General features: G+C 40.4%; 3 protein-coding genes across 3 annotated transcripts; all 3 read left to right on the top strand.

Moving 5' to 3' along the window:
• The first annotated feature begins 3,779 nt into the window (after positions 1–3,779).
• LOC143724609 (uncharacterized) lies at positions 3,780–5,132 on the top strand. The gene is made up of 3 exons (XM_077217789.1): positions 3,780–4,372; positions 4,873–4,991; positions 5,066–5,132. The coding sequence occupies exons 1-2, from the start codon at positions 3,827–3,829 to the stop codon at positions 4,975–4,977; spliced, it is 651 nt and encodes a 216-aa protein (XP_077073904.1). The 5' UTR covers positions 3,780–3,826; the 3' UTR covers positions 4,978–4,991; positions 5,066–5,132.
• Positions 5,055–6,166, top strand: LOC143724621 (zona pellucida sperm-binding protein 3-like). The gene is given in 8 exon segments (XM_077217809.1): positions 5,055–5,169; positions 5,254–5,350; positions 5,352–5,429; positions 5,566–5,582; positions 5,585–5,682; positions 5,763–5,845; positions 5,916–6,007; positions 6,082–6,166. Coding segments are annotated over 8 exon segments (651 nt in total). The 3' UTR covers positions 6,153–6,166.
• An 11,261-nt stretch (positions 6,167–17,427) lies between these two features.
• LOC143724603 (zona pellucida sperm-binding protein 3-like) lies at positions 17,428–21,456 on the top strand. Its single transcript, XM_077217781.1, has 8 exons — positions 17,428–18,024; positions 18,495–18,613; positions 18,688–18,791; positions 18,877–19,054; positions 19,191–19,308; positions 21,053–21,135; positions 21,206–21,297; positions 21,372–21,456. The coding sequence occupies exons 1-8, from the start codon at positions 17,479–17,481 to the stop codon at positions 21,440–21,442; spliced, it is 1,311 nt and encodes a 436-aa protein (XP_077073896.1). The 5' UTR covers positions 17,428–17,478; the 3' UTR covers positions 21,443–21,456.
• Positions 21,457–22,827: the final 1,371 nt, after the last annotated feature.

The raw sequence follows: 22,827 nt of genomic DNA on the forward strand, positions 1-22,827 counted from the left end.
GTGGAGCGCACAATCGGCCCGTTAAAGGGCAGATGGCGCTGCCTCGACTGCACTGGAGGGAGGTTATTGTACACTCCTGAAAAGGTGTGCCAAATCGTGCTGGCATGTGCGGTACTACACAATGTGGCACAGCTTCAAAACGTGCCTCTACCCCCTGATGCCAATGGCTGTGTTGGCCCCGACCCTGACCCCCATCCCCAGGCATTTGAGCCAAATGCTGCTGCTGTGCGCCAGCATTTGGAAGTGATGCGTCACTTGTGAAGAACAACAAAAGGTGTGGAACCAGGGTTCTAAATTAACTTTTTTGATCACCAGCCAATGTGGCTGGTAACTTCCTAAAGTTACCAGCCAATCAGAATTTCCACTAGCCAAATTTGTTCTGTGAAAATAAGAGAAATTATGAGTGCCACTGAATGCATTTGATCATTTTATTAACATTGTTTGCATGAAAAACACATATAAAGTACAATACAACACAGAAAGTGCAAACATTTCATTTCAAGTTTGGGATCTATCTATCTATTTGGGATGTGCACGAATATTCAAATTTTCGATCTGTAATTATTATTCAAAAAATAAAATACTATTCTAATTTTTTTTCTTTCTTTTTTTTCCGCAGTTATAATTAAATGCACTGGTGGAGTGTGTTTAACAAGTGGATTGTATTTGATCACATAATGTCGTTGTCTGCCTCACAAAGTTTGAAATTACGTAGATGAAAATGATAGCCTATTACAAAATGGAATTACTTTTAATCAATTATAAATTAAACTGAGTTATCATAATATCACCACCACAATATATATGAGAAATGAGAAATCACATGAAATCCAAAGAAACACCAGTCGACTGAGGAAGCAGCTGTCCATCACTGCATTAACGACTGCAGGTCAGTAGCTGTACTCCGAGGGAATCATGATCCGAGATGATATCTTCTGGTAGCAAAATGATTTTGAGACATATGCTTCCTTTAAATTTCGTTGAGGGAGTTTAAGAACAGAAAACGCAAAGTGCTGTTACTTCACTTTGCACACACACGTGTCTCTGCAACAACTGTGTCAGCGCAGCGTGTTTTCACAATCGAGCATGTGGATATTATTGTTTTTCTCAACATGAACGTGAAACAATATAAAAACAATAATCATGCTTGCTCGAGTATGTACGTTCTGTACGATAACTGCGCAGTCTGCTTTTTTTAGCGTTTTTTCCCCGTTCGCGCTGCTTGAGCTTAAATGCTTTTGCTGTTTATATTTTTTGTTTACACATATTGTTTAATGTTTTCAACTAAAAGAAAACCTTAAGATATATAGTAAGCTTGTTGTGTATATTGCCTAATGTATAAGCTTGCTCAGAAATAATGACACAAACCTTAAACTTAAAAAAATAATGTAGCCTATCTCTCGTTAAACGACATTTAAATTTAAACCCAGAAGTCTGTCCCTGACTCCCAACCACCGCCGCATTTAGTTTAATCTTAACGTTTTACTTTACTTTACTTTACTTTACTGGCTAACTCCCTCCTCTTTCAGTCTATGCTCCCTGCTCTGGCTCCGTTCGTTCTTCATCTTGCTTGTGTTTTCTGGTGGACGCTCCGTTCGTTTCCATGATCATTTCTCGCGCTGGTTTCACTGCAAACTGCGCGCAGCCAATGGGCGTATGAAACGTCATCACGTAGCATTACGGCACAGTGTTCATGGGAAATGTAGGAAGTACTGCCAGAGGATAAATGATTGAGAACAGAGCCTTATGCATCACTGGCCAAACTGGCTAGTAAGTTTTTATTAACACGAAATTAATTTTAACCCGCATTTGGCGGGTGTTAATTTAGAACCCTGTGTGGAACCATTATATTATTTATTCAAGAATTCCCTCAGTGTGCAGTTTATTTCAGTTAGGGCAGTCTTGATTTCGCCCAACTCCTTGGCCACCTCTATGATTGAGTTAATGACTTCCCTCTGCATTTCGAGGACTGCATCGCTGAGGACACGGCCGCTGCTTGAGGGTTGAGAGCTGCACGCCGTGGAGGCGCTGGGCCCAGACGGCTGCTCAGCTGCAGCATCGGAACTACTAGCCCCGCTGGCACACCCAGCGACTGAAATAAAGATTGTTCTATTTGAATAAACTGTAATTGTGTAGCCTACATACATGTGACTTGACTGCATTCATTTTACTTCTTTCACTTACTTGTGTCATCCGGTGCATCTGGCGCGTCAGTTTCCCTCTCCGCCTCAGTCACCACTCCACGTAATAGGGATTTCCCAATAATTGCCGCCAGTCTCTCATCAAGAGGGGTCAGCTCCGGTGTCCCCTTTCCCCCACCCATGGCAGACACACTCTGGCGATGGAGCGCTAGACACTTTTTTGCATCGACTCTGATGTCCGAACATTTCTTTTTTATTTCGGCCACGGTCCGAGGTTGTGAGGCTGCAGCATTAACGGCGTCTGCAACCTTTTGCCACTCAAGTGCATTTTTGGCATTAGTAATGCCCACACTGTGCCCTCCAAACAACATTTTACTCCTCTTTTCCACCTCACCAACAATAATTTCTACTTCACATTGAGTGAAGTTACGTTTCTTAGTTTTTTCCTCTCTGTGTTTGCCATGATTTCGGAATCGATGAATATTAACTTGTGGGCGTTTCAAGGACAATTTATGGGCAACTAATAATTGTCTGTAAATAATTGTCTTTTTTTATCAAATCTTTCTCAATTCAGGCCAAAACGGTCAAATAACGCCACCGCCACCATAATAGCCCCTGCCGTTGGTTCAGTATAAGCGTTGTAGTACAACCTAGTGTTAGCAAAAGTTTTGTTTTGAAATTTAAAAATATGTAGCGATACCAATATTTCCCTCTAGCATTTTGAGCGCTGTTTAGCGGATTCTTAAAAATACCTCTGATTGGCTACTGTGTTCACGGATTCATTGCCAAATGTATTTGGACACCCCCTCAAAATCAAGCACCTAGGCATGCAGACGCTTCTACAAACATTTGGTAAGAATGAGATGCTCTGAGGAGCTCATTGAATTCAAGCGTGGTACTGTGATAGGTTGCCACCGGTGCAAGAAGTCCATTCATGAAATTTCCTCACTAATAAATATTACACATTCAATTGTTCGTGGTATTATAACAGTGGAAGCAATTCTGAGCAACAGCAACTCAGCCACAAAGTGGTAGGCCACTTAAAATCCCAGAGCGGGGTCAGTGCATGCTAAGGCTCACAGTGCGTAGAAGTCGCCAACTTTCTGCAGAGTCAATAGCTACAGACCTCCAAACTTCGTGTGGCCTTCAGATTAACTCGAGGACAGTGCATAGAGCTTCATGCAATGGGTTTCCATGGCCGAGCAGCTGCATCCAAGCCTTACATCACCAAGTATAATGCAAAGCGTGGGATGCAGTGGTGTAAAGCATGGGATGCAGTGGTGTAAAGAGTGGGATGCAGTGGTGTAAAGCATGGGATGCAGTGGTGTAAAGCATGGGTGTAAAGCATGGGATGCAGTGGTGTAAAGCATGGGATGCAGTGGTAAAGAGTGGGATGCAGTGGTGTAAAGCGTGGGATGAATACTTGGATCAAAGACTGGAAATACTGTAGGCCATGTAAGTAGACCAGTGGTCAACTACAAAGACGGCAAGTGTGGTTATTTGGACAGGTCCATAAAAAAATGTGCAGAGTGGTGCATCCCCAAGATGCATACACTCTACAGGTCCAGAGGGGAATCAAGGATAATTAAGGTAAAAGGGGTGAAGCTACTTTAACTCAAAGCTGTACAAAATGGCAAAGTCAAGCACTAGTGTGTGTTGTGGTGCTTGTGTCAAAGTTTGTTAGGATGGGTTTCCTGAAAGTTGTCTTAGTGGTGGTTGTGATTGTTGCATTTGAGCTGCCTGATGTCTTGGGAAGATTGAGGTCCAGTCGTAGTCCAAGAAGCACGGAGCCAAAATCTGATCCAGCTTCTAGACGTCCTGCCCTTTCTCCGTTAAGGCACTGGAACACTTTGCAAATGGCTCCTCAGTTTCAGAGTCCTTTGGGTCCCGTCTCCAAAAGCCTTGAGCAAGACCCTTTTGGTATTCAGGAGAAGCAGCTGTTGCAGGGTCCAGTGATGCCTTTGGATTGGAGGTACCCCATCGTTCCCGAAGTGCAGAGCGAGTTGGCGGTGGACTTCCAGTGGAGGCAACCCGTGACTCCCAGCAGCGTAGCGGTTCAATGTGGCGAGAACCAGGTTCTTGTAGAGGTTCAGCAGGACTTTTTCAGCAATGGTCAGTTGATCCAGCCAACTGGTCTGTCTTTCGGTGGATGTCCTGTTGTTGGTCAGGATCCTCAGTCAAGAGTGCTCATCTTTGAGTATGAATTACAGGACTGCAACAGTGTGCTGATGGTAAGAACACAAATCTTAATGGGTTATTTGTTGTGGCAGAGGACCTTTTCAAGAGAAGTCGGTTCACTTGGTTTTACAATGCCAGGGGAGCTAAGACCAAGTTCTATCTATTTGAATGGGTAAATCCCTGTTTGTTTGTTTTTTTTTGTTGTTTTTTTTAAGCTACTTGCCTTAAGAAACCCTTCAAACTAACAACATCTGATGTAAACCATCCCATAAATGGTATGAAGGGAGCTTAAGAAACAAGAACAAATGTTGTGCCTTTATAGTGTTTTTACCCTGGAACAGCCAATGTGCATGTTCCATCATAAGTGTGTCTCCAAAACATTGACTATCTCTTGCAACTGAGGGCAACTGCGGTGATGTGAAGAATTTGCTCTTTAGGAATTCCACCATATTGCACCGTGCACCTTCTCCCATTCATGGCTATATGAGTGCATGGTTTTGGTGTATGTAAAGTATTTGGGATAACCCTCTTGGTAACCACAATCTGTTTACAGATGAATGAGGATGAGCTTGTCTACACCTTCTCTCTTACCTACACTCCTGAGGCGCTTGCAGGTACTCCGATTGCCCGGGCCGATGGTGCAATTGTTGGTGTTTAATGCCATTATCAAAGGTAAGTATCTCTGTGCCTTTCTGCACTTTCTTGTGCAACTGGGGGACCATTTAATTGGATTTCATGAACTGCAGGCTCCAGAATGTTAGCAGTGATGCCTTGAGGCCAGTATGGGTCCCTTATGCCTCAACAGAGGCTGGTGAAGAAGTCTTGCTGTTCTCCCTGAAGATCATGATGGGTTGGTACAGGTTTTCTTTCAATAAAATGAACCTTTACCCTTGCTAATGTTGCTGTGCCTAAAGTGTTTTTTTTGTTTATGTAGATGATTGGTCCTATCAGAGGCCTTCATACTCCTATTTCCTGGGTGGTGTTATTAACATCGAGGCATCCGTGAAGCAGTACAATCATGTGCCTCTGCGTGTTTGTGGACCGCTGTGTGGCCACTCAAATACCTGACGTGAACTCTCTTCCGAGATATTCCTTCATTGAGAATCACGGGTAAGGTCATGGCCCTTGATGCAGTAGGACTGTTGAAGTTGCTTTTTGTAACCACTGTCACAGTCATGGGTGAGATCTAGTTACTTGATGCTCTACAGGTGACATTCATTAGTTGCTCTTTGTGATTTGTCGTCAGGTGCTTTGTGGATGCCAAACTACAGCTTCCAGCTCCCGCTTCTTGCCTCGGTCCCAGGTTGACAAGATCCAGTTCCAGCTGGAGGCATTTATGTTCCAGGAGGGCAACAGTCCTCCTGTATGTACTATGGATATCATGAGTTAATTTGACTTCTCCCATCTGCTTTGGTTTTGTGACTTGTCTGTCACCCCTTGCAGATCTACATAACTTGTATTCTGAAGGCAACTTTTGCTTCTGCACCTAGTGACGCTCAGCGCAAATCCTGTTCCTTTGCCAATGGGTAACTGGGAATTTTATTTTTTCAGTGACTTTTCTCATGTTGAAGGTTCCATGTCTTTGTTTTATTGCAGGTGGTTTGCTGCTGATGGCAATGACCAAGTTTGTGGTTGCTGTGACTCAACATGTGGTCCTGATGGTGAATTTGCTGCCTCTCCCTATGGAGGTTGGTAGCTTTTGTTCTATCTAAGGTTGATTTTGATTCAAGTCCTCTAACTTGGCTTTTTTTCCTCTCTCTAGGCATTCAGTGGGAAGGCAAGGCCTCACTTGGTCCTGTAATGGTTCAAGGGCAAAAGAGAGCTTTTCAATAAAACTGATAAATCAATCCTTGGTTGTATCAGACTTGTCACTTTGCTTCATGGTTTAACTGCTTTTGACTTAAGTGCCTTATCCTGCCAATGTGGTCAAACTGATAGTCCTACTTTACTTTTCAAGTCCCATATAGCATGCAACCATAGGTTTCCCGAAGTTAACAACTTTCTCCATAGGGAGTTTTAAATAAACCTTTTGAAGACCATTAGTGCAAGGTCAAGGTTATGCTTTTGAAGTCATTCGTTTGTTGCAATTGTTTAACAAAATTCCTGTTGGAAACCATTCCTACTGAGGCATTTCAATGCTTTCATATGTACTAATGTACACCAGGGCTGTGCTCAGAATATCAATACAACATCATGAACCTGGTTTAACACTAAACTGGAGAGTAAAACATGAGTCATGTGATCTGCCAGATAAGCCCTGGTGGATCAGGTAGCAGCACACCTGTCATCTCAGAAGCAGCCAACATTGCCTGATGCTCTTATCTCCACTCCCACCCCTGTCTCAGCGCCCTCAAAAGATTACAAATGTGCTTCATATGTCAGGATTTACAGCAATAAAGAGTTGAGAATAACTGCTTCGGACAATTGCTTCACGAGTGTGAATACAAAACACGTCAGTTTTTAACAAAAAAAATACCGGTTGTATGATAGTTAAGGGAGACATTCTACTGTCACACTTTTCTGCACGGAGTTTAAACTACATTTAAGTTGTTACGGTTTTTGCTTTTATGGAATTTTTTTTTCATTGAGTATTTTTGAAATGCTTCAGTATCACTATAATTGACACCAACTGTCACTTCAGTTGAGGCAGAGACTTTAAAAGCAGAAGGAAGATTGCCACATTAGACGCCGAAAAAGCTTTTGATAGGGTCAACTGGAAATTTTTATTCACCACATTACAAAAATTCGGCTTTGGAGAGTCATTTATTAACTGGATCAAGATTTTATACACATCACCATTGGCCACAGTCACAACCAATGGACTAACATCACAAAGCTTCACACTGCACAGGGGGACGAGGCAGGGATGTCCACTCTTTCCATCCCTATTCACGATTTTTATTGAACCCTTAGCAGCAGCTATCCGTCAAAACCCAGCAATCAAAGGTATTGAAACACCACTACAAACACATAAAATCTCACTTTATGCAGATGATATCCTACTATATATACAAGAACCCCTAGCATCTACTCAAGAAATAATTAAAACAATCCAGTCCTTCTCAAAAATATCAGACTATGCAATAAACTGGAACAAATCTTCCATCCTCCCTTTACATAAAACCAAATGGGATGTGGCACCCCATCAATCACCAATATCTATATGTCATGATCACATCACTTACTTAGGCATTAAGATTTCCTCCAGACTGTCAGAGTTGGTAACACTCAACTTCACACCACTGCTAAAAAAAATAGAAGACGATTTGCACAAGTGGCTCAACCTTCCAATCTCCATAATCGGCAGGATCGCAGCAATAAAAATGACGATTTTACCAAAAATGAATTACCTATTCTCAATGATTCCAACCCACCCCACACTCACCTGGTTTAAATCACTAGACTCCATTATAAATCGCTTCTATTGGAAAAATAAAATACCAAGGATAAAACTCACTACACTACAAAAAAGTAAGGTTCAAGGAGGACTAGAAGCACCAAATTTCCAATATTACTCAATGGCTAACCAACTGCAATACATATACAAATGGATTCACCCCACCCAATCTGATATTATATGGCTAGATATAGAACAATCACTATGCAAAGAATTAAATATAGCTGACATACCGTTTCTCACCAAATCAATTAAACAACACACATGTTTTAATGCAGTAACCATAGCCACCACTCTGACAGCCTGGCGGAAATTTCACCAAATCACAAATTCTACATTAGCTCCATCTAACCTCACCCCACTATGGAACAATCGTGACTTTATAAGCAATAAAAAAACATTGAATTTTCACACATGGGCGGAAATGGCTATCACCCACATTAAGCATATTTTCAAATCTAACACATTTAGACCATTTCCGCAACTGGCCCAGGAGTATGGCATCGGGAGCAACGAATTTTTAAAATACCTGCAAATCAAATCTTCTGTTCTGACAAAAATAAACATCAGAGACACAAATTTAGAATCTCCACCGGCAATATCAGACTTGGTCAACATTTCCTCCCCAAAGAAAGTGTAAACCATACACTTACCAACAATAAAATGGGAAAACGATCTTTCAATAGCCCCTGATGCCAACTTCTGGACCCAAATCTGTAAAAACATCTATCTCATGTCCAAAAATGCGAATCTTCAGTTAATACAATACAAAATACTTCACAGAACACATTACACGGGAAACAGATTAGCTAAAATGGGTTTCACATCAGAAGTTTGCACACATTGCAATCAAAATTCTACAGATACATACATCCATGCAACCTGGCACTGCACTCCAATCAAGCACTTTTGGGAAGAGGTCACACAGTCACTATCCACTATAGTTGGCTGCCACATCCCACTGTCGCCTTCTCTTTGCTTGCTGGGGGACCTCACAATAATCATTGATAAAACTATAAACTCTAAAATACTCCTCATAGCTCTAACCATCGCCAAGAAAACTATCCTCATGAACTGGAAAACTAGAAATAAATTACACATTAACATTTGGAAAAATCTTATTACAGACTTCATTGCAGTGGAATACGCATCTCCCCTTCATAACTACGCATCTGAAACTGACCTCTGCCATCCAACACATTCTGACCTCTTACAGCTATGAATCCTATCTCTGTTTTCAACTCCGACTCCTCCCACCCTCTTAATCAACCCACGAATATTAATGCATTTTAGTTGTTGGAACTTGTTTGTCATCATTGTTATTACTATCTTTACTGTTATTGTTATAGTTACTATTTTCACTTTTATTTTTTCATTGTTGTAATTGCTGTTGTTGCTGTCTTTTGCTTTCACCATTGCGGTCGCCACTGCCACCATCATTGTCATTTATTATTAATATTATTATTATCATAATTATTATCATTAATCTTGCCATTGTCAATGCTGTATTGGAATTAAGTATCATTGTCATCACTACTGCAATAACTCCCCCCTTATCTCTTCATGGGCTTTTAATGCAACACAACATAGAATAGAAAAAAAAAAGAAAAAAAAAGGAATATGTATGGAAAACCTAACAAACACCAAGGCAGGCAAGACAGGCGAGAAGTGGTTTCAACGGGACAGCATCTCTGTCCCAATTTGAGACACTCTCGCACTGTACTCCCTCTTTTAATGCACCTTAGACATTGCACATAAAAAATAAATAAAAATAAAAATATTAGGAAAAGATAGGGACTGATGAGATGTGGGGGAAGGTTATCTTATATCTTATATCATCTTTTTGTGCAGGATTGACAATGGCAATTGTTACATAGGAGGTAGGATGGAAATAAAAATCGACCAACACAATATTGGCAGTGTGGTGGTAGTGGGGAGTAGGGTGGTGATGGTAATGACAATGGTAATAGATAATAAATGGTTACTTTGTTTACGCATACACACACAGGCACATACCCACACTCACACCCGCTCACATACACACTTAGATCAAACAATTAAATCACTTTTATGTCACTTCTGGAATTATGGATTAACAAGATTGCTCACTGCTGCACTATGTTGGTTTGTATGTATGTTTGACTGTTAAAAAAAAAAAAAAACCAGAAGGAAGAGCCATTCTAAGCTTTTTTTTTTGACATTCCTGTCCCCAGGACATTATGTATAAAATTGCATGAAAATTCAAAACTCTAAAATACATTTTAAGCAAAATGTCCCGCACATTAAGCTAACAACAAATTTAAAATGTATAATTAAAAACATAAAAACTACATAGAACACTACAAAATAGCATTTTCTAATATTTTAGATAAAATACACATTTTAGTCATGTCCCTGGGTTTTCACTCAGTCCTGTTACCCTAACACATCCCCCCCCCCCCCCCCCCCCCCGTCTCCTCTGGGAATATTCCGCAAGACACATTTTCAACAGGAAGTTGCATCATTGGGATCTTCTGAAGGCAATGGGAAGACCATAATTAAGTCCTCTGATTTTAATTTCTGTATATTTGATGAAATTGTGACTATATGACTGAGAAGGTAAATCTTGACATACTGTCCTGTTACCTAAATTATTCCTTAGATTTTATTTTGTTTATTTTAAAAATATTAACTTTTGGTAAGTCACTAGAAATTGTTCAGTGTCTTCATGCTATTAGCATGTATGCTATGTGTCCATATGCCATGTATTTGATAACTTTTTGCGCTAAAACTCAATCCTGTTATTTTCAGCCCTGTTACTTATATGAAAAATAACAGGAGTGAGTTAAAGTAACAGGAGTGAGTAGAGTCCTCTGTTTTGTTGATTTAATAATGTAAATAGTTGATATAATTATTCACCTGAATTATGAGTTTTAATGTTGCAATTACTTATATTGTAGACATTAGCATTAGTTTTACAATGTGAACACCATACTTCCAGTCCACCACGAGGTGACTTAAACGTTTTGTCCTTGACTTTCTTATATTTTGTAGAAGATGGAGAAAACCCATATTATACAGGTGCCAGAAACACCCACCTATGCCATATTGCAATGGAAGGAGCGAAACACACCCGCAGCCCTCTCTTTTCTCCCTTTTTTGTCTTAACTTCCCTTTCTCCCTACCTCTCTCTTCTTCTCTCTCTCCTTTCTCTTTCCACCTCCTTCTCTGTAAAGTACTTCTAGCATAAAGTACATCACTTCAACACAGAAATCTTATGCACACACAGTCATGTAGACTCTCTCTCATACACACACATGGACACACATTCCTGTTACCAAGTGTTCATTCCTGTTACTATTTTTTTTTTCTAAAAAAAACCCATAAAGTTAAACCACTGTTTTTATCAGTTTTGTTTGGTCCATCATTTATACAATTGTTTAATAAATTAAATTATCAAAAAAATTATAAACTTTAGGGTTCGGTCTTCTTTAAAATGAAAAAATGGCTTTGTGTTTTTTTATTAAAATACATCTTGCCTTAATGTATATTGATTTTTTTTTTGTCACAAATATCAATTATTTGAACATATAACCAACAATTTATAAAAAACACTTTCTTGTGGGGAAAACAAAGGAATTAATTCACATTCTTTTAAACATGCTTTTTAAATGGCACATGAGTTGCGGTAACAGGACTGAGAAAACATGCGTAAATCTTCTGCTTAGAAACCTTGTAAAAAAAAAAAAATAAAGTTGCCTGAGATTGACCAATATTTTGAATAGTTAAATATGTGTAGTATTAGATTCAGTGTTGAAAAAATATAAAAATTAAAGTTTAATTTTGAAGAGTTACAACAAGCAAATGTCACCCATTCGGTGGAATGGCCCTTAACTTCTTTATTATAGTTTTTCAGCTATGACACTGGTTATTCAATAAACAGATATTACTGTTACTAAACTCTGCTTAAAAGAAATTTAAATTCCAAATTGATCCATATTGTGATGCGTATCGTGACATTGTTGGTGATACACAGCCCTATTTAACACCCATGAAAGTTTCCATTTGACAAAAGTTTCTTCATAGTGGAAAAGGGGTTCTGTGGTGTAAGTGACTCTGTGGAACTAGATTATCATCCCATTTATATAAATCTGTGGGGACATTTTCTTTAGTTCATAAACGTTTATTTTAAGCCATGAGGAGATGAAGTGGCTTCCAAACATCTGGGCCAAGGGCCTCATTTATAAACGTTGCGCACACGAACACCCGTTTGATCGATCTGTAGTGAACCCCGAAGCCGCCAGTGAAGCCTGCAGCCAAACCGCCGAAGCCTGCAGCCGAGCCCCCGAAGCCTCCACTGAGGCCTGCAGCCAAGCCGCCCAAGCTCCTGGCCCTGCCGGGGTCGCCCAAGCTCCTGGCCCTGCCGGCAACGCTCTAGCTCCTTTCCCTGCCGGCACCGCCCATGCTACATGTCAAGACAGAATCTGCTCACATCGTGCCTGCCGCACAAGAGACTGTTCACGTCACGTCTGCCGCACCAGAGACTGTTTCACTTTACGTCTGCTGAGCCATTGTCTACGGACAGGATGGCCGCCACCGAGCCAGTGTCTCTGGAGAAGATGGCCGCTGCCGAGCCAGTGTCTCAGGACAAGATGGTCATTCCGGTGTCTGCTCCAGAGCCAGTGTCTGCTCCTGGCCGCCTGCACAGCCTGCACCACTCTGGCCCTCAGCCAGGAATCCGGACTCATCAAAGTCTCCCTGGTCTGTCCCTTCGGCACCGCCCTGGTCCTCAGCCAGGAATCCGGACCCGCCTCAGTCTCCCTGGTCTGTCCTGTCGGCACCACCCTGGTCCTCAGCCAGGAATTTGCTTGCCTATTTTTTCCTGCTTTAACACATAACATTCAAGAACTGACTGTTCACTTGCTGCCTAATATATCCAATAAATGCCACTGTGCCAATATAATTAATGTTATTCGCTTCATCTGTCATTGGTTTTAATGTTGTGGTTTATCAGTGTATATTAAATATTTTCATATATATATCTATTTTATATTCAGCTAATTTCCCCTTCTTAGGGAAATTTAAGTTCTTCTCAAGCTAAATGTTTGTAAATTCTTCATATTATTAATAATTGTCTGTAAAAAATTGCCTTTTTTTGTCAAGTCAAGTCAAGTCAAGTCATCCTCATTTATATAGCGCTTTTAACAATGTAGATTGTTTCAAAGCAGCTTTACAGAGATAAACATATAATTTAAGGTAACAGAGATTGGTTTGGTTTTATAGTGGTTCTTGAAAAATGTTTTTTCCAGCTAAAGTTAGTTTTGATTGATTCACTTCCGTCTGATAGTTTGTTATTAAATTAGGGGCCGCTAAGACGACACCGTTCTCTCTAAACAGACTTTAAACGTGAACCTGTGATAGACGCTGATGGCGTTCACATGCGCATTAAGAATTGATTCTATAGTTATGTGCGTTTGAATATATGTGCGCAGGTTTGTAATTCCTTACAAACCATGCCTAAACAAACTACTTGTCTTGTCTATAAATTTTGATGCAGAATTTTATTTTCTTAATTTTTTAATCAAATCTTTCTCAAATCAGGCCTAAACAGTTAAATAATGCCACCGCCACCACAATAACCCCTGCCGTCGGTTCAGTATAAGCGTTATAGTACAACCTAGTGTTGTCAAAAGTTTTGTTTTACATTTTAAAAATATGTGGCGATACCAATATTTCCCTCTAGCATTTTGAGCACTGTTTATTGAATTCTTAAAAACATCTCGAATTCGCTACTCATTGCCAAATTTATTTGGACACCCCTCAGAATCAAGCACCTAGGCATGCAGACGCTTCTACAAACATTTGTGTAAGAATGGGAGGCTCTGAGGAGCTCAGTGAATTCAAGCGTGGTACTGTTATAGGTTGCCACCGATGAAAGAAGTCCATTCATGAAATTTCCTCACAAAAAAAATTTACACATTCAACTGTTAGTGGTATTATAACAGTGGAAGCAATTGGGACCAACAACAACTCAGCCACGAAGTGGTAGGCCACGTAAAATCCCAGAGCGGGGCAGCACATGGGCCCTCACTTATCAAAAGTGCGTACACCAAATTTCCAGCGTACACCCAAAACAACGGTGACTTTGATATTTATCAATATGGACGTTGGCGTACGGCACGCTCAAATCCTACGCCAGGTCAGGAGGTGGTGTTTTGAGTTAGTGCGGAAATGTGCAGAAAAACAATTCCTAACACCACAAAACGCACTGACAAACTAAAAGATATGAGGGCTCTTTTCCAAAACGCGATAAACGCCATTTTTAAAAATAAATTTGTATTTTATTTCTATTAATAAACTAGTGTTTTATCTGCAAAGATGAAATTGATGATCACCATCTCCGTAGTGAACGCGCCTATAGAGAGAGTAGCGTATTTCTTTTCGTTTATAATTGTTTCGTTTAAAGACATTTCAAGCTTTTTTTATAGATATATTTCTCATGTCTGTGAGGCATATACTGAGTTTCGGTTGACTTGTGATGAGATGCGCTCCAGTTCACGTGCAATGCAAGGGACCGCGCCCGCGCCTCCATGTCATGACTCATGATTATATTGTCTGCTTTTTGCTTCTTATTTATTAAATCCAGGCAATTGGTTGATGGAAAAAATATTAAAATTAAGATACAATTTATACAAAACGAAATTCACTTTAAAGAATGGCTTTCTACAAAACAAAACTTAATTAAGTGGCCAAAATCATGTCTGAGCATGTCTCCCGATATATTGCGCATCCTATCTTAGCCTATGTTCACTTTTCATAATCAACATAGATGGGGAAAAAATAACATTATTATTTTTTAACAAATATGAAACTAAATGCACTTAGTTAATGGCTACAACACGTAGCCTAATAGTAGGCCTGAATATTGTTATTACTTTTTTCAAGTTCGGCACGAATTACTATTAGCCTAAATGTGTTACTAAATCATTTGAATGTATTTTTAACATTGTTGTATTTAAGGACTGTATTTGTGTGTTATTTTTAAATTATTTGTTTTATGTGGTGGACAATATTGAAACGTGATATTGGAAATATTTATTTTATTTTTACTATTTAATTTATTTTACTATTTATTTTGTTTGGTTTTTATTTATTTCATGCAGTTGCACTTATTTAATTTATATTAATTTATAGTATGAGTCCCTGATTATATGTTGCATGTTCTCTTGTTGTTGTTTTTGTTGTTGTTTTTTTAGACAAAAAATGGATGGATTTATAGCGTTTTGAAAAAAAAATACAATTAACTTTGAATTTATCATCAACAATATTGTTGTTTGATTTAATAATAATTTTTCATGATGGTGATGGTCTCCATCTCCAGAGAAGTGTCTCCTCTTTGCCGTCTTCCGTGTGTCCATGGCGTAAAATGAGGGTGTGGGGGAAGAGGATACTTGAATATATAGGGGCGTGTTATTCTAATGACGATCGTTTTCAGCCGCGGCATTTATCAAGGGCAGGTATTGTGTACACCTGGATTTCAAAGGTACGCACAGCTTCATAAATCAGGCGGTGAGAGGAGTGTAAGCATAATCTTACGCCAACATATACGCCTGTTTCTACGCAAGAATGATAAATGAGGGCCATGCTGAGGCTCACAGTGCGTAGAAGTCGCCAACTTTCTGCAGAATTCTACAGACCCAAACTTCGTGTGGCCTTCAGATTAACTCGAGGACAGTGTGTAAAGCTTCATGCAATGGGTTTCCATGGCCGAGCAGCTGCATCCAAGCCTTACATCACCAAGTACAATGCAAACCGAGGGGTGCAGTGGTGTAAAGTGTGGGATGCAGTGGTGTAAAGCGCGGGATCCAGTGATGTAAAGAGTACGATGCAGTGGTGTAAAGAGTGGGATGCAGTGGTGTAAAGCATGGGATGCAGTGGTGTAAAGCGTCGGATGCAGTGGTGTAAAGCGTGGGATGCAGTGGTGTAAAGAGTGGGATGCAGGGGTGCAGAGCATGGGATGCAGTGGTGAAGAGCGTGGGATGCAGTGGTGTTTACACTCGTGCTCTCTGGCAAATCGATGGATGAGCCTTGGTTTGGCGTTTGCCAGGAAAACGATACTTGCCTGACTGCATTGTGCCAAGTGTAAAGTTTGGTGGAGGGGGGATTATGGTGTGGGGTTGTTTTTCAGGGGTTGGGCTTGGCCTTTTAGTTTCAGTGAAAGGAACTCTTAATCCTTCAGCATGCCAAGACATTTTGGACAATTTCATGCTCCCAATTTTGTGGGAACAGTTGGGGATGTTTCTGTTCCAACATGACTGTGCACCACTGCACAAAGCAGGTCCATAAAGACATTGATGATCGAGTTTGGTGTGGAGGAATTTGACTGGCCTGCACAGAGTCCAGACCTCAACCCGATAGAACACCTTTGGGATAAATTAGAGTGAAGACTTGGAGCCAGGCCGTCTCGACCAACATCAGTGCCTGATATAACAATGCCTGATATAACAGTGCCTGATATAACAAACAAAATAACAATTAAAATGTGTATATATAAACTCAGCAGTCTCACCTCATTTCTCTGACAGTTTAGCAGCATCCCTCCACCACCCCTTCTCCACTCTTCTAGTCCTAAAACACTTTACATACAGGGGGGGAGTACTCTGGGTTCGAGCCAAATTCCGAGCTCGGAGCCCTCCCCCTGGACAGCACGACAAATACGCATTATACTTTATTTCCTTTAATTGTATGTAAGTGTGAACTCGTGAATGCACTTCTAGAAGAATGGTCAAAAATTCCCATAAACACAATTCTAAACCTTGTGGAAAGACTTCCCAAAAAAGTTGAACATTGGAATGTCATTAAAGTTCATGTGCAGTACAGGCAGGCGTCCCAAAACTTTTGCCTTTATAGTGCATATGTCTGTCATTGGCCATTTCGTTCACACACTCAACATATATGTCTGTGATTGGCCATTGCGTTCACGTAGTGCTCATCCAACTCAAAGCAACTTGCACTGGCATACCGGTAATTTAAAATATGTCTATATTCTATATTAAATATGCTATTATTTTGTCTCAAGATGCACACTAATACTACTAATACTGTACTAACACTCTAATGAGAGTTAGTAGACATGTAGGTGCAACGTTACATATAGTCAACAGAATGTGTTAAAGGGACCATCAAAATAAAGTGAAACTTAAAACATTCACCACATTGTAAGTTAAATGAATGAGAAATTACACATAATTTGGTAGTAAAACAAAGTGTTGTACATGTTATTGGTGCAAAGATATAAGGGTATATTTTCTACAACATTGCATTACGACTGCATTTCATCACTTAATTTTACCCTTAACTTAACTGCATTTTAAAATAAACTTATGAATGTCTAAGTACTTGAAAGGAAAATGTGTAAATAAAGCTATGTAAACTTGCATTTTTGCAACACTAAAAGTGTGTCCCATTGGGTAATCAAAATTTCTACACAAACTTGCGGTCTTCAAGCCCACTTGAACACTTGGATCAAAGACCGGAAATACTGTAGGCCATGTAAGTAGACAAATGGTCCTGTACAAAGACGGCAAGTGTGGTTATTTGGACAGGCCCATAAAAAAAAAGTGCAGAGTGGTGGGTCCCCAAGATGCATACACTCTACAGGTCCAGAGGGGAATCAAGGATAATTAAGGTAAAAGGGGTGGAGCCAACTTAACTCAAAGCTGTACAAAATGACAAAGCCAAGAACTGGTGTGTGTTGTGGTGCTTGTGTCAAAGTTTGTTAGGATGGGGTTCCTGAAAGTTGTCTTAGTGGTGGTTGTGATTGTTGCATTTGAGCTGCCTGATGTCTTGGGAAGATTGAGGTCCAGTCATAGTCCAAGAAGCATGGGGCCAAAATCAGATCCAGCTTCCAGAAGTCCTGCCCTTTCTCCACTAGGGCTCTGGAACACTTTGCAAGTGGCTTCTCAGTTTCAGAGTCCTTTGGGTCCCGTCTCCAAAAGCCTTGAGCAAGACCCTTTTGGCATTCAGGAGAAGCAGCTGTTGCAGGGTCCAGTGAAGCCTTTGGATTGGAGGTATCCAATCGTTCCCGAAGTGCAGAGCGAGTTGGCGGTGGACTTCCAGTTGAGGCAACCCGTGACTCCCAGCAGCGTAGCGGTTCAATGTGGCGAGAACCGGGTTCTTGTAGAGGTTCAGCAGGACTTTTTCAGCAATGGTCAGTTGATCCAGCCAACTGGTCTGTCTTTAGGTGGATGTCCTGTTTTTGGTCAGGATCCTCAGTCAAGAGTGCTCATCTTTGAGTATGAATTACAGGACTGCAACAGTGTGCTGATGGTAAGAACGCATACATCTTAATGGGTTATTTGATGTGGCAGGGGACCTTTTCAAGATAAGTCGGTTCACTTGGTTGTACAACGCCAGGGCAGCTAAGACCAAGTTCTAGTTATTTGAATGGGTAAATCTTGATTTTTCCAAGCTACTTGCCTTTCAAACCAACATCTGATGTAAACCATCCCATAAATGGTATGAAGGGAGCTTAACAAGAACAATAAATATTGTGCCTTAAGTGTTTTTACCCGGAACAGCCAATGTGCATGTTTAGTCTTAAGTGCATGTCTCCAAAACATTGACTGTCTCTTGCTACACCGGAGCTTGTAAGGGCAGTTGCGGTGATGTGAAGAATTTGCTCTTTAGGAATTCCACCATTTTGCACAGTGCACCTTCTCCCATTCATATGAGTGCACTGTTTTGGTGTATGTAAAGTATTTGGGATAACCCTCTTGGTAACCACAATCTGTTTACAGATGAATGAGGATGAGCTTGTCTACACCTTCTCTCTTACCTACACCCCTGAGGCGCTTGCAGGTACTACGATTACCCGGGCCGATGGTGCAATTGTTGGTGTTCAATGCCATTATCAAAGGTAAGTATCTCTGTGCCTTTCTGCACTTTCTTGTGCAACTGGGGGACCATTTAATTGGATTTCATGAACCGCAGGCTCCAAAATGTTAGCAGTGATGCCTTGAGGCCAACATGGGTCCCTTATGCCTCAACAGAGGCTGGTGAAGAAGTCTTTCTGTTCTCCCTGAAGATCATGATGGGTTGGTACAGGTTTTCTTTCAATAAAATGAACCTTTACCCTTGCTATTGTGGCTGTGCCTAAAATGTTTTTTTTTGTTTATGTAGATGATTGGTCCTATCAGAGGCCTTCATACTCCTATTTCCTGGGTGGTGTTATTAACATCGAGGCATCTGTGAAGCAGTACAATCATGTGCCTCTGCGTGTGTTTGTGGACCGCTGTGTGGCCACTCAAGTACCTGATGTGAACTCTCTTCCGAGATATTCCTTCATTGAGAATCACGGGTAAGGTCATGGCCCTTGATGCAGTAGGACTGTTTAAGTTGCTTTTTATAACCACTGTCACAGTCATGGGTGAGGTCTAGTTACTTGATGCTCTACAGTTGACATTCATGAGTTGCTCTTTGTGATTTGTCGTCAGGTGCTTTGTGGATGCCAAAACTACAGCTTCCAGCTCCCGCTTCTTGCCTCGGTCCCAGATTGACAAGATCCAGTTTCAGCTGGAGGCGTTTATGTTCCAGGGGGGCAACAGTCCTCCTGTATGTACTATGAATATCATGAGTTAATTTGACATCTCCTCCCATCTGCTTTGGTTTTGTGACATGTCTGTCACCCCACAGACATGTCCTGTACATGTCCAGACATGTCCTGTACTCACATCACATCCTGTACGGGAGTTTTCCGACCTCCCTGAAAACCGCTGTTGTCAAGCCCCTCCTGAAAAAGAGCAATCTGGATAAGACCATATTAAACAACTATAGACCGATCTCAAATCTTCCTTTCATAGGCAAGATCATTGAAAAAGTTGTGTTCAATCAGCTGAACAAATTCTTAAGCTCGAATGGATACTTTGACCATTTTCAATCTGGTTTCCGACCGCACCACAGTACAGAGACCGCGCTCATAAAAATAATAAATGATATTCGCTTAAATGCTGATACAGGCAAATTATCAGTGCTGGTACTACTCGACCTCAGTGCTGGATTTGACACTGTCGATCACAAAATACTTCTTGACAGGCTGGAAAACTGGGTCGGGCTTTCTGGGATAGTCCTAAAATGGTTCAGGTCATACTTAGGAGGCAGAGGTTATTATGTGAGTATAGGAGACCATAAGTCTGAGTGGACATCCATGACATGCGGAGTCCCGCAAGGCTCAATTCTTGCGCCACTCCTATTCAACCTGTACATGCTCCCAATGAGCCAAATAATGAGAAGGAACCAAATCGCTTAAACCGCTCTACTTATCCCTATCGCCTAACGATTACAGCCCCATTGACTCCCTTCGCCAATGCATTGATGAAGTAAACAATTGGATGTGCCAAAACTTTCTTCAGTTAAACAAAGGTAAAACTGAAGTCATTGCGTTTGGAAACAAAGATGAAGTTCTCAAGGTGAACGCATACCTTCAGTCTAGGGGTCAAACAACTAAAAATCAAGTCAGGAATCTGGGTGTGTCTCTGGAGTCAGACCTTAGTTTCAGTAGTCATGTCAAAGCAATAACTAAATCAGCATACTATCACCTGAAAAATATTGCAAGAGTTAGATGCTTTGTTTCCAGTCAAGACTTAGAAAAACTTGTACATGCTTTCATCACCAGTAGGGTGGATTATTGTAATGGACTTCTCACTGGCCTTCCCAAAAAGACCATAAGACGGTTGCAGCTCATACAGAACGCTGTTGCTAGGATTCTGAGCAGAACCAGAAAATATGAACACATCACACCAGTCCTCAGGTCTTTACACTGGCTGCCAGTTACATTTAGGATTGATTTTAAAGTATTATTACTGGTATATAAATTATTCAATGGCCTAGGACCTCAATACATTGCAGATATGCTCAGTGAATATAAACCCAACAGATCACTCAGATCATTAGGATCACATCGGCTAGAAATACCAAGGGTTCACTCTAAGCATGGCGAGTCTGCTTTTAGCTACTATGCCAGCCGCAGCTGGAACCAGCTTCCAGAAGAGATCAGATGTGCTCCTACAGTAGTCACATTCAAATCAAGACTCAAAACACATCTGTTTAGCTGTGCATTTACTGAATGAGCACTGTGCCACTGTTCGTCCGACTGTTTGCACTGTATTTTATTTTATGTTTTAATTATTCTGATTTCATTTGATTATTTCTGTATTTTATTTTTTATTCTAAACTGTTTTAATTATTCTGATTTCTTTTGATTATTTTAATTTCTTCTATGTAAAGCACTTTGAATTACCATTGTGTATGAAATGTGCTATATAAATAAACTTGCCTTGCCTTGCCTTGCCCCTTACAGATCTACATAACTTGTATTCTGAAGGCAACTATTGCTTCTGCACCTAGTGACGCTCAGCGCAAATCCTGTTCCTTTACCAATGGGTAAGTGGGCTTTTTATTTTTACAGTAAATTTTCTCATGTTGAAGGTACAATGTCTTTGTTTTATTGCAGGTGGTTTGCTGCTGATGGTAATGACCAAGTTTGTGGTTGCTGTGACTCAACATGTGGTCCTGATGGTGAATTTGCTGCTTCTCCCTATGGAGGTTGGTAGCTTTGTTCTATCTAAGGTTGATTTTGATTCCAAGTGCTCCTAACTTGGCTTTTTTCCTCTCTCTAGGCATTCAGTGGGAAGGCAAGGCCTCACTTGGTCCTGTAATGGTTCAAGGGCAAAAGAGAGCTTTTCAATAAAACTGATAAATCAATCCTTGATTGTATCTGACTTGTGATTTTGCTTCATGGTTTAACTGCTTTTGACTTGGTAAAAAGTGCCAAAGTAGTCAAACTGATAGTCCAACTTTACTTTTCAAGTCCCATATAGCATGCAACCATAGGGTTCCCGAAGTTAACTTTCTCCATAGGTAGTTTTAAATAACTTTTTGAAGAACACTAGTGCAAGCTCAAGGTTATGCTTTTTAAGTCATTTAAAAATAATTCCTGTCGGAAACCATACCCGAGGCATTCTATAGTGCTTTCATATGCACTAATGTACACTTGAGCTGTGCTCAGAATATTGATACAACGTCATGAACCTGGTTTAACACTAAACTGGAGAGTTAGATGTGAGTCATGTGATCTGCCAGATAAGCCCTGGTGGATCAGGTAGCAGCACACCTGTCATCTCAGAAGCAGACAACATTGCCTGATGCTCTTATCTCCACTCCCACCCCTGTCTCAGCGCCCTCATTTTCTTTAGTTCATAAAGGTTTATTTTAAGCCGTGAGGAGATGAAGTGGCTTCCAAACATCTGGACCAGGTGTTCAAATTCAGGTAGCTTTAAGACCCCCTGATTATACTCTATTGTCAATATTTATTCAGGGTGTTTTATATAAAAGAGGGTGGAATATGGATCGGGAGATTGAAAAATATATATAGGAATTTTGGCACAATCCTGTGCTTTGTGCATCCAGTTTGTGTGTAAATGTGCACTTTTGACCATATTTTTTTTTTGTCATTTCTAGCAAGATATTCCTATTGCAGTAATTATATTTGCTTAGTTTTCACCAAAGCATTCTCTTTTTTGCAGTAGATCATCAGAAGTGTGTCTGAAATCAGTTTCGACCTGTAAAGTCATTGCCTAAAGTGCAGCGAGGGGAGTCAATGTCTACGCAGCCAACATGTGCTGTTCTAGGGATCCTTCAAGACAGGTTTCCAGCCATCACTATCTGGCCCTTGTCAAAGTCAAGAACTCAGATCTTTTCGCTTGCCCATTTTTCCTGCTTTAACACATACAATTCAGGAACTGACTGTTCACTTGCTACCTAATATATCCCATAAATGCCACTGTACCAATATAATCAATGTTATTCGCTTCATCTGTCTTTGATTTTAATGTTGTGGTTTATTTAAGGTCTTCTCAAGCTAAATGTTTGTAAATTCTTCATATTATTAATAATTGTCTGGGTTTTTTTTATCAAATGGTCTCAAATCATTCTCAGATCAGGCCTTGTCACAAATGACCAGCCTACAAAAAAACTACTAATTAATCTCTCAGTACTCTATATTATCACCAAATATTGGATTCAATCTTTTTTGCCAACTTGTTTCTTTCAATTAGCACAGGTTTTGTATTTCTA

The sequence above is a fragment of the Siphateles boraxobius genome, unplaced genomic scaffold (genome assembly GCF_051911475.1).
Source record: "Siphateles boraxobius isolate OS27281-9 unplaced genomic scaffold, OSU_SipBor_1 76, whole genome shotgun sequence".
Lineage (NCBI taxonomy): Eukaryota > Metazoa > Chordata > Actinopteri > Cypriniformes > Leuciscidae > Siphateles > Siphateles boraxobius.

What these genes read in the sequence shown, in the direction of transcription:
- LOC143724603 (XM_077217781.1), top strand. Translation starts at nt 17,479, where the DNA reads ATGGGGTTCCTGAAAGTTGTCTTAGTGGTGGTTGTGATTGTTGCATTT. An exon ending in ACTGCAACAGTGTGCTGATG is followed by an intron (nt 18,025 to 18,494) that starts GTAAGAACGCAT and finishes ATCTGTTTACAG; the next exon opens with ATGAATGAGGATGAGCTTGT. An exon ending in TGCTGCTTCTCCCTATGGAG is followed by an intron (nt 21,298 to 21,371) that starts GTTGGTAGCTTT and finishes TCCTCTCTCTAG; the next exon opens with GCATTCAGTGGGAAGGCAAG.
- LOC143724609 (XM_077217789.1), top strand. Translation starts at nt 3,827, where the DNA reads ATGGGTTTCCTGAAAGTTGTCTTAGTGGTGGTTGTGATTGTTGCATTT. An exon ending in ACTGCAACAGTGTGCTGATG is followed by an intron (nt 4,373 to 4,872) that starts GTAAGAACACAA and finishes ATCTGTTTACAG; the next exon opens with ATGAATGAGGATGAGCTTGT.